The sequence below is a fragment of the Oncorhynchus tshawytscha genome, linkage group LG07 (assembly GCF_018296145.1).
Source record: "Oncorhynchus tshawytscha isolate Ot180627B linkage group LG07, Otsh_v2.0, whole genome shotgun sequence".
In the NCBI taxonomy this organism is placed as follows: Eukaryota; Metazoa; Chordata; class Actinopteri; order Salmoniformes; family Salmonidae; genus Oncorhynchus; species Oncorhynchus tshawytscha.
In genome coordinates, this window is record NC_056435.1 from 64,674,552 (window position 1) to 64,690,500 (window position 15,949).

The 15,949-nt window shown below is 44.0% G+C and overlaps 1 protein-coding gene across 2 annotated transcripts; it reads right to left on the minus strand.

The window, feature by feature from the left end:
* Positions 1-1,426: 1,426 nt before the first annotated feature.
* Positions 1,427-15,127, minus strand: ddx27 (DEAD (Asp-Glu-Ala-Asp) box polypeptide 27). 2 transcript variants are annotated; one of them, XM_024428074.2, is made up of 21 exons: positions 14,912-15,124; positions 14,493-14,642; positions 14,196-14,255; positions 13,875-14,064; positions 13,754-13,797; positions 13,482-13,568; positions 13,125-13,230; positions 12,600-12,773; positions 12,105-12,255; positions 11,088-11,187; positions 10,657-10,798; positions 9,435-9,588; positions 8,865-8,946; positions 8,272-8,449; positions 6,340-6,446; positions 5,353-5,449; positions 4,690-4,781; positions 3,898-4,018; positions 2,455-2,551; positions 2,273-2,350; positions 1,427-1,919 (listed from the first exon to the last, which is right to left on the minus strand). In XM_024428074.2, the coding sequence occupies exons 1-21, from the start codon at positions 14,996-14,998 to the stop codon at positions 1,904-1,906; spliced, it is 2,313 nt and encodes a 770-aa protein (XP_024283842.1). In that variant the 5' UTR covers positions 14,999-15,124; the 3' UTR covers positions 1,427-1,903. The 2 variants fall into 2 exon arrangements, with proteins under 2 accessions (XP_024283842.1, XP_042180753.1); XM_042324819.1 differs by lacking the exons at positions 1,427-1,919; positions 2,273-2,350; positions 2,455-2,551; positions 3,898-4,018 and having other exon boundaries at positions 4,743-5,143; positions 5,263-5,449; positions 14,912-15,127.
* Between the last annotated feature and the right edge of the window lie 822 nt (positions 15,128-15,949).

Sequence of the window (15,949 nt, forward strand, 5' to 3'; positions counted from 1 at the left end):
TGAGAAAAGGAACAGAGTAGACAACTGAAAAAATTAATAGAACACCAGTAGAGATCTTAAGGGCGAGGCACCCCCTGAGCAAAAAAGAAAGACTTCTATAAAATGGGAAAAAACGCACAAGAAAATTGAACACCAAATGGCCAGCGGTAGGGACATTGGATGTCTCTGTGTGTGAGACAATGAAATACTAAAAATGTTTAAAGAAGGAGTTGGTTTACTACAAAGCATGAAGACAGCAAGAGAAATGCTGAAGAAGAATGCCAAAACAAACAAAGGAAAAGCAGAATGGTAACTAACCCCCCCCGTATCAATGTATAAGTAATACTGTTGGCTTGCTGATTAAAAGGTAACATTGTGAATGCTAACGAAACGTACACTTTCTTTTCCAGAAAAAGGGGTTTCATTTTCTCTGGTCAAAATGTCCTTGGAGACTGCGATACTGAGGAAAGCAGTTAGTGATAGTCGGCCGCTTTAAAAGTAAACGTATCTGGATACGCCTGTAAATGGAGTTCCGGATAAGTGAGGCTAGTTCCTGTGTGTTCTTAACCTATGGTTCACTCTAGTAGGTGCACACCTTATACCGTGAAGAATATGTGTTAGTGGATTTAATTTGAAAGGGGTCCTTTTCAATTCAGTTTCAAATTGGGTATGCAGAAGGATGGACATTTTTTTGAAAATGTTTTTAAATGTTTCTTAAGAAAAGGGAGTGGAAACATTTTAATGGTGTCAAATGCCCTGAGCCATAAGAATTTCCCGTGAAGACTGATCAACTTCACTAGAAATTGTTGGAGAAACACCAGTCTCTACTCAAAGTGTACAAAAGTGTACAATTACCCAAATTTGTGGCAAAATGGCTTAAGGACAACAAAGTCAAGGTATTGAATCATCAAATCAAATCAAATTGAGTGGCCATCACAAAGCCCTGACCTCAATTCTATAGAAAATTTGTGGACAGACCTGAAAAAGCATGTGCGAGCAAGGAGGCCTACAAACCTGACTCAGTTACACCAGCTCTGTCAGGAGGAATGGGCCAAAATTCAACCAACTTATTGTGGGAAGCTTGTGGTAGGCTACCCAAAACGTTTAACCCAAGTTAAACAATTTAAAGGCAATGCTACCAAATACTAATTGAGTGTATGTAAACTTCTAACCCACTGGGAATGTGATGAAAGAAATAAAAGCTGAAATAAAAATCACTCTACTATTATTCTGACATTTCACATTCTTAAAATAAAGTGGTGATCCAACTGACCTAAGACAGGGAATTTACACTAGAATTAAATGTCAGTAATTGTGAAAAACTGAGTTTAATTGTATTTGGCTAAGGTGTATGTAAACTTCAGACTTCTCTGTTGTAGCAATTGAGCCTGAGGATGAGGATTTATAGTGGGCTAACTAGTGGTCTTATGAAAACAGGCCATGCATCACCATTTTGTATCTTTATTGACACACTATTTCAACAAAAACCAACATAATCCCTACATGGATTTCACTACTGCAAGGACGATGGCCATTCGACACTCATGAAAAACCCATCGCTCAGAATAATACATATTAAACTTTTATTATCTTCAAAAGAACATATGTTTCTCAGCATTACATATTTTTAAGTGAAGCCACAACAGGTTACATAAAACCACGATATGGTTACACACTGCAACCTGTATGTTTGTTTGCGTGTGTGTAGGTCTGACATATAAAAACTAAGAGAGGACGCAGAGTGCAATCTGAGGCTAATGAAATGATTTCAGCCAAAACCTTTCAAGTCTATTTCCATTATGTCCCCACTGAAAAGTGGGAAAGCACTGATTTAGGAAGACAGACACTCAAAACAAAAGAGACAGTGGAGGTGAATTCATCCATCCAAATTGCATATCTTGTCATTTTCCCATCAAGGCAGCTCTTACTTTCTCCTAAACCTGAAACAGAACCAGCGTATCAAAACATTATTAAAGTGCATAGAAAAATAATTAATGAATTACATTTCTATGGCACAGTACACATGGAGATGGCATTGGAGCAGCTGTTATGGTCATTTGAACAGTGGCTCAAACACCTGCCCCTCCCCGGAAACCCAAAAGCTGGAAACATTCATTGGTCATAATGACGGGTCACGGTTGTACTTATCATACCACTGGTAATATTTCAAAATTAAGTGTCATTGCAGAAAAACAACAGAAAAGCATGGATAAACATGAGCCATTGTAAGATGATAGTGCAATATCCACCAGACTACATTGAATAGGAATCCATGAAATATGACATCACTTACTTGGCCTTGGACTTGAAGCCACCGCCTCGTTTCTTGTTCGTTGGAATTCCAAGCCTCTTCTTATCCTCAAAGGAGGGTCTGAGGGTGAAATAAAAGACATTACATACAGACAGATTTCCTGTGTGGTTGTCAACGTTTCAATGCAGTTACAGGTATTAACTACATTTAGGAAAGACACTTACCCAGCTCTGTACTGCTTGAGTGCTTTCTTACTGGTGTTTGTAAGTTCTTTGTCAAATACAGACTTCTTGGCTGGTTTACCAGCTTTCTGTTTCGCACCTAAACGCAAAGAAAAACAGACAATCCATGAGTTGTGTTGTAGGACCCCGCATTTAGGTTATGTGGCAGGACCCCGCATTTAGGTTATGTGGTAGGACCCCGCATTTAGGTTATGTGGCAGGACCCCGCATTTAGCTTATGTTGTCAGACCCCCCCCATTTCCCCCAACTTTGTGATATCCAATTGGTAGTTAGTCTTGTCTCATTGCTGCAACTCCTGTACGGACTCGGGAGAGGCGAGGGTCGAGAACCATGCATCCTCCGAAACATGACAATGCCAAGCTGCACTGCTTCTTGACACACTGCTCGCTTAACCCAGAAGCCAACCGCACGAATGTGACGGAGGAAACACCGTACATCTGGCGACCGTGTCAGCATGCATGCCCCCGGCCCGCCAAAAGTAGTTGCTAGAGCTTGATGGGACATCACAGCCAGCCAAACCCTCACCTAACCCGGACGACGCTGGGCCAATTGTGCGGCGCCTCATGGGTCTCACGGTCACAGCAGGTCGAGACACATCCTGGGATCGAACTAGGGTCTGTAGTGACGCCTCAAGCACTGCGATGGAGTGCCTAAGACCGCTGCGCCACTCGGGAGGCCCATATTTAGTTATGTTGTAGGACCCAGTATTTCGTTATGTTGTAGGACCCAGTATTTCGTTATGTTGTAGGACCCAGTATTTCGTTATGTTGTAGGACCCAGTATTTCGTTATGTTGTAGGACCCTGCATTTCATTATGTTGTAGGACCCCGCATTTCGTTATGTTGTAGGACCCAGTATTTATGCAGCCAGCAGGGTAGTATGGGGCTGGAGAACAGGGGTGAATTGACCTAACAGTTGTAAGGAGGGGCACCTTGTAAACTGTTTTATGCATCTTAAGAAAGCACACAGAACCTGAAACAAGGGTTCCAACGCATGCAGCAAAAAAATTAAATAAACTGCTTCACACACAAAAAAAAAGAACAATTGCATTTTGTTCACTGCTGGATAAAACAGGAAGAGGTGAGCCTGCACACTGCAATCAGATATGAAACACCAAAGTGCTTCTTCTGGTTCATGTCCACATCAGGATGATAGTGGTGGCCATGGAAGTCTTACAAGCCACTTGGGAGCATAGAAAATGAAAGACCAGGGCCTGCATTCATAAAGTGTCTCAGAGTCGGAATGCTGATCTAGGATCAGGTCATAAAGTGTCTCAGAGTCAGAGTGCTGATCTAGGATCAGGCCCCCCACCCCCTGTCCATGTAACATTATTCATTCTTCATTATGATCCAATTCATTCTGATCTAATCTGATCAGCACTTTTTGTGAATATGTGCCCAGTTCTTTATAGAATATGAGTCCCACCTTTCTGGACAGGCTCGTCCTCTGGCATGGCTCTGGCTCGTTTGGGTTTCCGGTCCCTCTTGGCTGATCGCTCAGCATACATCTGGGACTTGAGGACCTCAAACTCTGCTCTATCCTCAGACTGAGAAGAACAGAGAGAAAACAGTGACTGGAAAGATACATAGCTAACCATAATAGCACTTGACAAAAAATATGATGAATAATGTGTGTACGCAACAGGGTTGGGGTCAAATCATAGAAATTCAGGAAGTTAACTGAATTTCCTATTCCAAAAATGTACCTCAACCCTGATACACGATATCCTGTATATTTAACATGTATATGACCATGTATTTCAAGTTACATAGACATGATAGGGATATGTGGTCATTCACAACACAAATGTCACCATAGTTCATTTAATTTCAGTGGTGAAAACTAGGGGAAGAAAAGATCACTAGTTTTAAATGCATGGTCAAAGTTATAAAGCTCAGATTATATGGACAGATGTAGACCCGGAGAACTACAAATAATGATTGCAGAAGAAGAAGCTAGCCTGAGTTGGACTTACAGCATGCCTCATGGGTTTATAACTAGTTCAATATAATATTTAGTGAAAAGAGGTCATACATAGGTTTGTCAAATGTAATGGTTTTGATGCTATAAAATATGAAAATGGTCAAATCAAGATTCCTGAGTGGAAACACCCTACATGGTGAATTCTGTTAACATTATTTTTCAGTGCACAGAGAAAAGACAGAAGATCAAGGAAAACAAATCAGTCGTAGTCTACCAGAAAAGGAGCACACATACCGATAACTCTTTCTTTTTCCCCTCTTTGATGAACTTCTCTCTCTTCTTTTTTCCTCTCAGGGCCAAGTCAAAGTCAGCCAGCGCTTTGGTCACTGGCAGAGACAAGGGTGAAAGGTTAAAAGTGATGCTCCAGAGCTTTGATCACTGGCAGACAAGGGTGAAAGGGTTAAATCATGAATGATGCAGATGGGGCTGAATTGTCCCTGTGCTTTTAGGGGTCATATGCCCACCTTTACAATGTGCTCACAAGCAGATCAATGAAAACAATTGCATCAGCTAACAGACAGCTGGCCCCAAAAGGCTCCTTTTCATTTACATACAAAGTTCTGACCCTAGCTGGGTCTTAGGCAAGGGCCTGTTTTAGTTGAGCTGTAGTTGAGTTCATGTGCATTGGTTGCAGTGAGAAGATATGACCATGGTAATGCACTTTCTGTAGTTTCACATCTAAGGGCATCTAAGGACACGAGCATAGGAATACACTAGTACCCACACACGAGCATAGGAATACACTAGTACCCACACACGAGCATAGGAATACACTAGTACCCACACACGAGCATAGGAATACACTATGCTGGGATAGGAAGACGCCACCTAGCAGTAGTGAGGAACGTAGTACGGAGGTCGGCAGGCCTGTAATGCATGTTGGTCTGTGATACTCACTGCGGTCTTTTTTGCGCTCGTCGTGCGTTTGGAACCACGTCCTCTGGGGATCCGTCTCGTCTGCGTTCTGTGCCAGCCGCTTCTGTGCCACACTGATCTGAATGACACGTGCACATGAGCATAGGAATACACTAGCCCCCACACACGAGCATAGGAATACACTAGCCCCCACACACGAGCATAGGAATACACTAGTACCCACACACGAGCATAGGAATACACTAGTACCCACACACGAGCATAGGAATACACTAGTACCCACACACGAGAATAGGAATACACTAGTACCCACACACGAGCATAGGAATACACTAGTACCCACACACGAGCATAGGAATACACTAGTACCCACACACGAGCATAGGAATACACTAGCCCCCACACACGAGCATAGGAATACACTAGTACCCACACACGAGCATAGGAATACACTAGTACCCACATGAGCATAGGAATACACTAGTACCCCACATGAGCATAGGAATACACTAGTACCCACATGAGCATAGGAATACACTAGTACCCACATGAGCATAGGAATACACTGGTACCCACATGAGCATAGGAATACACTAGTACCCACACATACACACATGAGCATAGGAATACACTAGTACCCACATGAGCATAGGAATACACTAGTACCCACATGAGCATAGGAATACGCTAGTACCCACATGAGCATAGGAATACGCTAGTACCCACATGAGCATAGGAATACGCTAGTACCCACACATACACACATGAGCATAGGAATACACTAGCCCTACACACATGAGCATAGGAATACACTAGCGCCCACACATGAGCATAGGAATACACTAGCGCCCACACATACACACATGAGCATAGGAATACACTAGCCCCCACACATACACACATGAGCATAGGAATACACTAGTACCCACACATGAGCATAGGAATACACTAGTACCCACACATGAGCATAGGAATACACTAGCACCCACACAATATGAGGCTTTTTACCTGAGCCTCCGAGTGAGACATGGCCCTCTCCTCTCTCTCCAGGCGCATCACGGCGTACACATCCTTCTCCAGCTTCTCAATCAGGTCTCTGAACTTCAGAATCACCTCTGGAGGAGAGAAAACATCAGAATCAATCAGGAGAGAAAAGTTGTAGGCCTGATCACCGACGACAATGAGACAGCCTATAGGGAGGAGATCAGAGAACTGTGCGCAAGACAAAATAGATGATTGTGGACTACAGGAAAAGGTGGGCCAAATAGGCCCCCATTCTCATCGACAGGGCTGCAGTGGAGCGGGAGTTTCAAGTTCCTTGGTGTCCACATCAACAACAAATTATTATGGTCCAAACACACCAAGACAGTCGTGAACAACAACACCTTTCCCCCTCAGGAGGCGGAAAAGATTTGGCATGGGTCCTCAGATCCTCAAAAGGTTCTACAGCTGCACCATCAAGAAGCATGTGTGGAGGTACAGGTCAGTCAAGGAAATTTGTAGGTAGGGGTAAAGTGACTGCATGGATAATAAGCAGCAAGTAGCAGCAGTGCAATGGGGGCCATTTTATGAATTGTAAGCCTGGGGGTAGAGGCTTACAGGGGGGGGTTGCATCACCGCCTGGGTCGGCAACTGCTCGGCATCTGACCACAAGGCGCTACAGAGGGTAGTGCGAACAGCCCAGTACATCACTGGGACCAAGCTTCCTGCCATCCAGGACCTATATACTAGGCTGTGTCAGAGAAAGGCCCCAAAAAATGGTCAATGACTCCAGTCACCCAAGTCATAGGCTGTTCGCTCTGCTACCGCACGGCAAGCGGTAGCGGAGCGCCAAGTCTAGGTCTAAAAGGCTCCCCAACAGCATCTACCCCCAGGCTTACAATTCATCAAATGGCCCCCCCATTGCACTGCTGCTACTTATTATCTATGCAGTCACTTTACCCCTACCTACAAATTTCCTTGACTAACCTGTACCTCCACACATTGACTCGGTACCAGTAACCACTGTATATAGCCTCATTATTGTTATTTAATTTTCTTGTGTTATATATTTTTTTACTTTCGTATATTTAGTAAATATTTTCTTAACTCTTTCTTAAACTGCATTGTTGGTTAAGAGCTTTTAAGTAAGCATTTTACGATCAGGTCTACACCTCTTGTGTTCGGCGCATGTGACAAATAACATCACCTCTGAAGGAGGAGCGAGGAACGCGTCTCGAAGTCAAATCAATAGATGAAGTGAGAAGAAGCCTTTTCAGAGAGGGGCCTGAGAGGCCCACCACAATGCCTCTCCTGCTGCAGTACTCTCTCACACATACTAAAACCTTCATGGGCGTGGAATGTAACAGGCAGGGCTATGAGTACACCAGTGAGAGGAACCGATTAAATTCATGCCTAGAAACAGAGATGTATTGGTTGTCTAGATGTGTAAGGAGTTGACCACGCCTATCAGAAGGTTATAAATATATGTGCTTGTGTAATCATGCCTCGACTTTGCAGCTGTACGTCCCAGTGGGTGAATAAACTTGGTTTGAGCTTTTTTCTAGTTGTCCGTTTTAGTTTTTACTCAGTTTGTTCAGAACCTAACACCATTTACCTAGTGGCCATGACATTTTATAAAATAATTTAACAATCAAATGTATAATTTTGGTGGACTAGACTCTTCCTAGAAATGAACAACACACAGTATGTTGAATGAGTGGTAAGCACACCAAAGATAAGACGTTTTATTTCTTCATTTACCCAGATGATACCAATTGAGATAGAAATCGACTTTTGAATATTTTAGAAATGAATCCTTCCTTGAAGTAATTGGCGATATGAATTGGTTGGATTGGTAAAAGTAAGGGGGTGATATCCTGGCTAACACCGATCCAACCAGGAGGAAGAAAGGATGTATTTCTGCAGTATTTCAACAGGGTCGTGGTAATGAGCTTTTACCTTGTGGCAGGACGCGGGCCTTCACGGGGGTCTTGGCCTTCCTGACGATGTCCTTTAGCATCTTCCTCTCGGTCTCGCCCACCAGGGACACAGAGCGCCCGACCTTGCCGGCACGGGCCGTGCGACCCACCCTGTGAACGTAGTGCTTCACTGTGTTGGGCATGGTGAAGTTAATCACCTGGGGAGGAGAACGAGGACGTTAGCGGGTGCATCTCAATAATAAGAAAATGGCTTCTTGGACATGGTGACCAGCTGAGGAGAATGGGTTCATTTCTACAGTGAAGGCCAGTTTTGATATAAACTCTAACTACTAGTCTTCTGCCGGCTAATCGATTGAGTTCAGGGAGGAAAAAAGCACGGTGGTAGCTCCACCCCCCCCTCTCTGCAGGGCCGGTAGCTCCACCCTCCTTTCTGCAAGTTTCTGCAAGTCTTTGGGCTAAATGTCCCCTCCTCTTCTGAACTTCGTAAGAAGTGCACACTTGTGAAATCATGATATTTCCAACTAATCTGTGACAAAAACGAACTAATCAGTGATGAAAGCAATAATGTCACGTGTTCTTGTAACACATAAACACTTTACAGAGAGCCCTTACCGTCTTGACTCCATCGATATCCAGACCTCTAGCCGCAACGTCTGTAGCCACAAGGATGTCAATCTGTTCATCTTTGAACCGCCTATTATGAGATACAAACTATTTACTATGATGAAACACAGACTGTTTACTATGATGGATACGCAAGAAACAATTTACTATGATGGACACGCAATACAATATTTAATCCATGTTACATAAACCTGGTTTGGATTTTAATGCATCTCAATTCAATACTGTCATCTTCATTCTGCTCATCTCTGTTCTTATGAACAGATCAATCCAGCTACTGTATTGTGAGTCACAGGGTACTTGCATACTCAACTTTGTCTGAAGATGTGTCAAGGCATGGTGATGGCTGGGTATACACTATACCTGTTATTACTTTAAATAAGTCTGACTCACACTGTAGGGCCGACCCAAATCCTACTGTGCTGGCTCAGATAGTTCCCTTTCACATTGTCCTGTACAGCACCGTTCCAACAACTATGGTGTGGAAGTGTAACCGGGTCAGTACCGTACAGCTGGGCTCTGTTAGACTACCTTTTCTTTTTTTAAGAGTCTAGGTACCTGAGGCTCTCCAGTCTCTGGGTCTGGGACAGGTTCCCATGCAGCTCTCCCACCTTCAGCCCCATCAGGCCCAGGAGGATGTGCATCCGGTGGGCTTGCTTCTTGGTCTGGGTGAACAGCATCACGTGGTCCTGGAAGGTCCGTGTCAGCAGAGCTGAGACACAGACCCAGGAGACAACACACACACACACACACAGTTATTCACCAGATTGGAAGAGAAATCGAAAAGCACTATACTTCACAGTGAACGTTAGGCTACATGTCGTCCTATACTTCACAGTGAACGTTCCGCCCTAACGTCATACTGTACTTCACAGTGAACGTTCCGCCACACGTCGTCCTATACTTCACAGTGAACGTTCCGCCACACGTCGTCCTATACTTCACAGTGAACGTTAGGCTACATGTCGTCCTATACTTCACAGTGAACGTTCCGCCCTAACGTCGTCCTATACTTCACAGTGAACGTTCCGCCACATGTCGTCCTGTACTTCACAGTGAACGTTCCGCCACATGTCGTACTGTACTTCACAGTGAACGTTCCGCTACATGTCGTCCTATACTTCACAGTGAACGTTAGGCTACATGTCGTCCTATACTTCACAGTGAACGTTAGGCTACATGTCGCCCTATACTTCACAGTGAACGTTCCGCCCTAACGTCGTCCTATACTTCACAGTGAACGTTCCGCCCTAACGTCGTCCTATACTTCACAGTGAACGTTCCGCCACATGTCGTCCTGTACTTCACAGTGAACGTTCCGCCACATGTCGTACTGTACTTCACAGTGAACGTTAGGCTACATGTCGTCCTATACTTCACAGTGAACGTTAGGCTACATGTCGTCCTATACTTCACAGTGAACGTTAGGCTACATGTCGTCCTGTACTTCACAGTGAACGTTCCGCCACATGTCGTCCTATACTTCACAGTGAACGTTCCGCTACATGTCGTACTGTACTTCACAGTGAACGTTCCGCTACATGTCGTACTGTACTTCACAGTGAACGTTCCGCTACATGTCGTCCTGTACTTCACAGTGAACGTTCCGCTACATGTCGTCCTGTACTTCACAGTGAACGTTAGGCTACATGTCGTCCTATACTTCACAGTGAACGTTAGGCTACATGTCGTCCTATACTTCACAGTGAACGTTCCGCTACATGTCATACTATACAATATACAGAACAAATGGACTGTGATAGTTGTCCAGACCACTCACCGGCCACAATAGCCTCCCTGTCTCCTTCCCTGGCTGGTCGGATCCTGACAAACTCCTGTCTGAGGTAGGGCGCCACGTCTGTGTTACTGTTCACAAAGATACGAACCGGCTGCTTCAGAGAGACCGACGCCAAGTCTTTCACCTGGAGAGGAGAAAAAGAGAGTGTGAGTGAGTGAACACTATTTCAATAAAAGGCACAGAAAAGGAATGGAAAACGAAGCCATAGTGATGAGAATGGAATAATAAGCAGTATGTGTCAACACAAACCATGACCAGACACTAACACATGACTCAATTTATCAGCCAATCATCAAGATGATGACAAGTGGAATCGGGTGGGTAAGAGCGGAGCTGGGAACACAGCCTGTATCTATCCTAGACCTATGTTTGGTGACCAATGGGATAATAAAGGAATCAGGTGGTGTCCTCACCTCTTCGCTCATGGTGGCAGAGAAGAGCATGGTCTGTCTCTGGTAGGCACACATCCTGATGATCTCCTTCATCTGCTCCTCAAAGTACTCGTCCAGCATCCTGCAATTTAAGGAAACATTTATGATGCACGGAAATGACAATATACAAGGGAAAATCTGTGAAATCTGGGCCGTATTCATTAGGGCACACAACGGAAAACGTTTTTAAAAGTTTAAAAACGAAAATGACTGTTTACCAGACAAGTCCAGGTCACTCCCCGTTTTAGTTTGTTTTCGTACATTTGGTGCCTACTGATGAATACGACCCTGAATTGCTGTGTAAAAAAATATATAACTATCCTATGTTGAAAATGTATACTGCCTGTAAATGATAGGCCTTCTCAATACTGTATCTGTGGTGAGATGGTCCAAACGTATGGGGTTTGGCCATAGTGCATTCGGAAAGTATTCAGACCCCTTGTTACACATTTTATTACATAACAGCCTTATTCTAAAATTGATTTTTTTTTTATGTTGCTTAAATCTACACACAATACCATAATGACAAGGTGAAAACAGATTTAGAAATGTTTTCAAATTTAAATAAAAATATATCTTATTCACATAAATATTCAGACCCTTTGGTACGAGACACAAAATTGAGTTCCCCATCCAGACAGAGCTGGAGAGGATCTGCAGAAAAGAATGGGAGAAACTCGCCAAATACAGGTGTTCCAAGCTTCTAGCGACATACCCAAGAAGACTCAAGGCGGTAATCGCTGCCAAAGTTGCTGAGTAAAGAGGCAATTTTTAATTTTTTAAATTTAAAATAAACCTGTTTTTGCTTTGTCATTATGGGTAGTGTGTAGATTGACGAGGGGAAAAACAATTTCATCCATTTTAGAATAAGGATGTAATGTAAAAAAATGTGGAAGAAGTCAAGGGGTTTGAATACTTTCCAAATGCATTAACTAGACCAACAAATGAAAACTGCATCTCATTCATTCCTATGGATGGATCAGCCTATAACCGTCTTACCGGTCAGCCTCGTCCAGGATGAGGATCTCAATCTGACTGAGCTCAAAAGAGGGCGTGTTGTGCAGGTGGTCAATCAGTCGACCTGGCGTTGCGATCAGGACGTCAGGGCCCATCCGCAATGCCACCTCCTGGGATTTGAGGTCCAGACCCCCTACAAGGCATCCACACAGAAAAAGACACCATGATTCCTGACCCTTCGTCTTTACATCAATACATTCATTGGTTATATTCCATGCAACTAAATATTTGCTTTCACAACTTATGACAAAATCTCCAGTTGATTAACGCCATGGAGTAAACTGAAAAGTATATTAAACTAATCCACGATTAATTACCACCGAACAGCCAACTACTATTGTCTGGGAGCAGAATAGGATGGCAACTGCACAACTGTTGCCAAGCAGCTTCATACTACCAGAGACGAGATCACAGACGTCGGCCATATGGCTCTAAACTTGTCCATTTTGGATCAAGTGGTCCGGTTCTCTCACTCACCAACGGCCAGGCAGGTGGTGATGCTTGTGAACTGGGCCAGCTGGCGGGCCACGGCATGCACCTGGATGCCCAGCTCACGCGTGGGCACCAGGACTAGCACACGGGTCACTGCAGTCTGTTTGGGCTTGTAGATGAGACGCTCCAGCACAGGGAGCATGAACGCTGCCGTCTTACCTAGAAGAAGAGGGAGGAAGACGAGCAAGGAGAGCCGAAGAAAGAGGAAGGAGAGGAGAGAGAAAAGGAAGGAGAAAGAGGGGTGTGTGTGCAGGAGGGAGAGGAAGGTTTAACAGATGGACTTTTTCAAAATACCATTGTAAATATGGTGTGTGTGAGCGTGTGCGCTTGCAGGGAGCAAACTTGAGTGCTGCAACTCTGTGCCAAAACATGGCAATCTACTAATATAAAATAACACACGTTGTAACTGCTGTCGTTAATGTAGTAAAGATCTGATGATGCTATGGGCACTTGCAGTGCGTGTGTGCCTATCTGTGTGTGAGTGAGTGTGTCCTGTCACATCTTCTTTACCGGTGCCGGTAGCAGCGCAGGCACAGATGTCTTTGCCCAGAAGCCCCACAGGTACACAGGCCTTCTGGATGGGAGTGGGCTGCTTGAAGCCCATAGCAGTGATAGCCTGAGGACACACATTGGGAAATATCTTGTCTGACTTCTCCATTTCTGGCCAACACAGTCATAAATTACACATTCAACTGACATTTATTCAACTGACAACTTTCATTACAGAGTGCTATATTCGTTTTTTGATTCAACTATAGTCTGAGTCAAACACATGCAGGACTACTGCTCTGCTTTGGGTGAACACACCCAAAGCAAACCTTAGTATAATTTCATTTTCTAACAGATTTCCAAGTGAACGTGACCCACCTTAAGAATAGGCCTGGAGAGGTTCATGTCGGGAAACATGAGTTTGTCGTCATAGTTTGAGGCATCTTCAAAGAAGGCCTCTTGAGGCTGTAGGTAGAGAATGAGTAAAACATATGGCTATTATAGCAACAATAGCAGGGTCCTAGCAATAGAAACAGTCCCACGGTTAATCAGGGTCCTAGCAATAGAAATAGTCCCACAGTTAATCCCTCTACAGTATAAATGTGGGAAACTCAAAAGTATTTCTTACAAGCTATCTGTTCAACGCTCACCTCTTCTGCCTTTGTCTTCTTTCTGCCTTTGTCCCTCACCGTATCTGTGAGAGTAAAACCAAGTTTAAAAGTCACTGAGTGTCAATACCAAAAGTAAAACAATGCTTCAAGCTCTACCCACCTGCTTTGGTGAGAACCTCTTCATCCCCCGATGTAAACTCCTCCCCATCATCACCACTCTGGTCTTCGTCATTGGATACCTCAGCCCCATCTTCAGCTATATCGGGTTTCTCATCTTCTTCCTCCTCCTCATCATCATCGTCATCTGCCTCTGAGGGAATCTCTGGTTTTTCTGTCGTCTTTGCCTTCTCCTATATAGACATTGAAGGAAAGGGAACGTGCCCTTAGTGACAAACACTGAAGCAGTCATCATAGGAAATGTAATGTGTCTTGTCTGCAGGTTCCATAGTACAGCAACTTTTCAAACTACAGGACATCTTACCTCTGTTTTGCGCTTCTTGCGTACTTTCTCAATCTTTTCATCCAAGGTGGTGGGGGCTTTCTGCAGGACAAGAACACATTTAGTTCAGTGTTGTATGATTTGGCACAGACTCAGTAACAGTAGTTCAGTCTTTTTGAGTTGAATTAGCAAGTCGCCTGGATGTCAGCCTTGTCTCCGCTTAGGCCAAATAATTTGACAGTTCTGTTTGCTACAAAAAAAGTAACAAAGGAGCTGGCTGAAGCACAAGACTGATAACCAGGCTTTGCCAAATTGCATACTCTTAGACTTGCAACCTACCCTCTTCTTCAGCTGTGCCATCACATCTGCCATAGCCCAGTCCTCGCTGTAGAGTCCATCCCTCTCTCCAAACTCAAAGTCAGCGCTGAAGTCCCCAGCACCATGGCCCTTCAACGCTTTCTTCTTCTTGTTGAGTACTATTGGCTGTTCCTTTTAGCACCGAGTGGAGGGATGAAACACAATGTCTGGTATTGTAACAAACTAACTTTCAAGAGAAACACACCAGAAAGTTAATCAGGGTCTAATTTATTTTTCTTATGCAGTGACACTTCTGTCCTGGAAGAAATTAACTAGCTAGTGAATGATTGCCTAAATGCAATAGAAAAACGACCACTCAGGTTACTAACGTGAGATACCCAGCTAGCTAGCCACTTTGATCAGTATAACTGACTGTCTGGCACGCTTGTTTCCAAACTTACATCTTCGTCGTCAGACTCTGAATCAGGCTCCTCGGGCACATCGTCATGGTCCTGAATTGTCCCGACCAGGTCCAAATCTGATAGCATGGTTCCGTTCGTGTTAACTAGCTTTATTTCCAAAGAAAACAGTGATTGGGCTACCCAATGCTAGATAGCCGGTGTTAACCAGTTGAATCGATGCCTGTTCCAACACGTGTACGTACCAAAATAGGAAGTGTACGGTCATCTACATCCGGTTACCTTATCGGGCGTGACATGTTTAGCGCCCTCTACGGTATCGGGGCGAACACTACATCTGCGGTAATGATAGGTACGGGTGTTATGCAAAGATATATATAAACCAATGATATTCCGTGCATTCGTAAAGTATTCAGACCCTGTTACTTTTCCCACATGTTGTTAAGTTACAGCATTATTCTAAACTGGATTAAATTAATTATTTTCCTAATACATCTACACACAATACTCCATAATGACAAAGCGAAAACTGTTTTTTAGACATTTTTGCAAATGTGTTAACATAAAAAACAGAAATACCTTATTTACGTAAGTATTCAGACCCTTTGCTATGAAACTCAAAATTGAGCTCAAGCGCATCCTGTGTTTCCATTGATCGTTCTTGAGATGTGTCCACAACTTGATTGGAGTCCATCTGTAGTAAACTCAATTGACTTGACATGATTTGGAAAGGCACACACCTGACTTTATAAGGTCCCACAGTTGACAGTGAATGTCAGAGCAAAAAAACAACCAATGAGGTCGAAGGAATTGTCCGTAGAGCTCAGAGACAGGATTGTGTCGAGGCACAGTTCTGGGGAAGGGTAACAAAAAATGTCTGCAGCATTGAAGGTCCCCAACAACACAGTGGCCTCCATCATTCTTAAATGTAAGAAGTTTGGAACCACCAAGACTCTTCCTAGAGCTGTCCGCCCGGCCAGACTGAGCAATTGGGGTACAAGGGCCTTGGCTAGAGTGGTGACCAAGAGCCGATAGTCACTCTGACAGAGCTCCAGAGTTCCTCTGTGGAGATGGGAGAAC

Coding starts and splice junctions, on each gene's coding strand:
- ddx27 (XM_024428074.2), bottom strand. CDS start 14,998: ATGCTATCAGATTTGGACCTGGTCGGGACAATTCAGGACCATGACGAT. Junction 13,798..13,874: donor AGAGGTTCTCACCAAAGCAG/GTGGGTAGAGCT, acceptor TTACTCTCACAG/ATACGGTGAGGGACAAAGGC. Junction 6,447..8,271: donor GGCCCGCGTCCTGCCACAAG/GTAAAAGCTCAT, acceptor TCTCTCCTCCAG/AGGTGATTCTGAAGTTCAGA.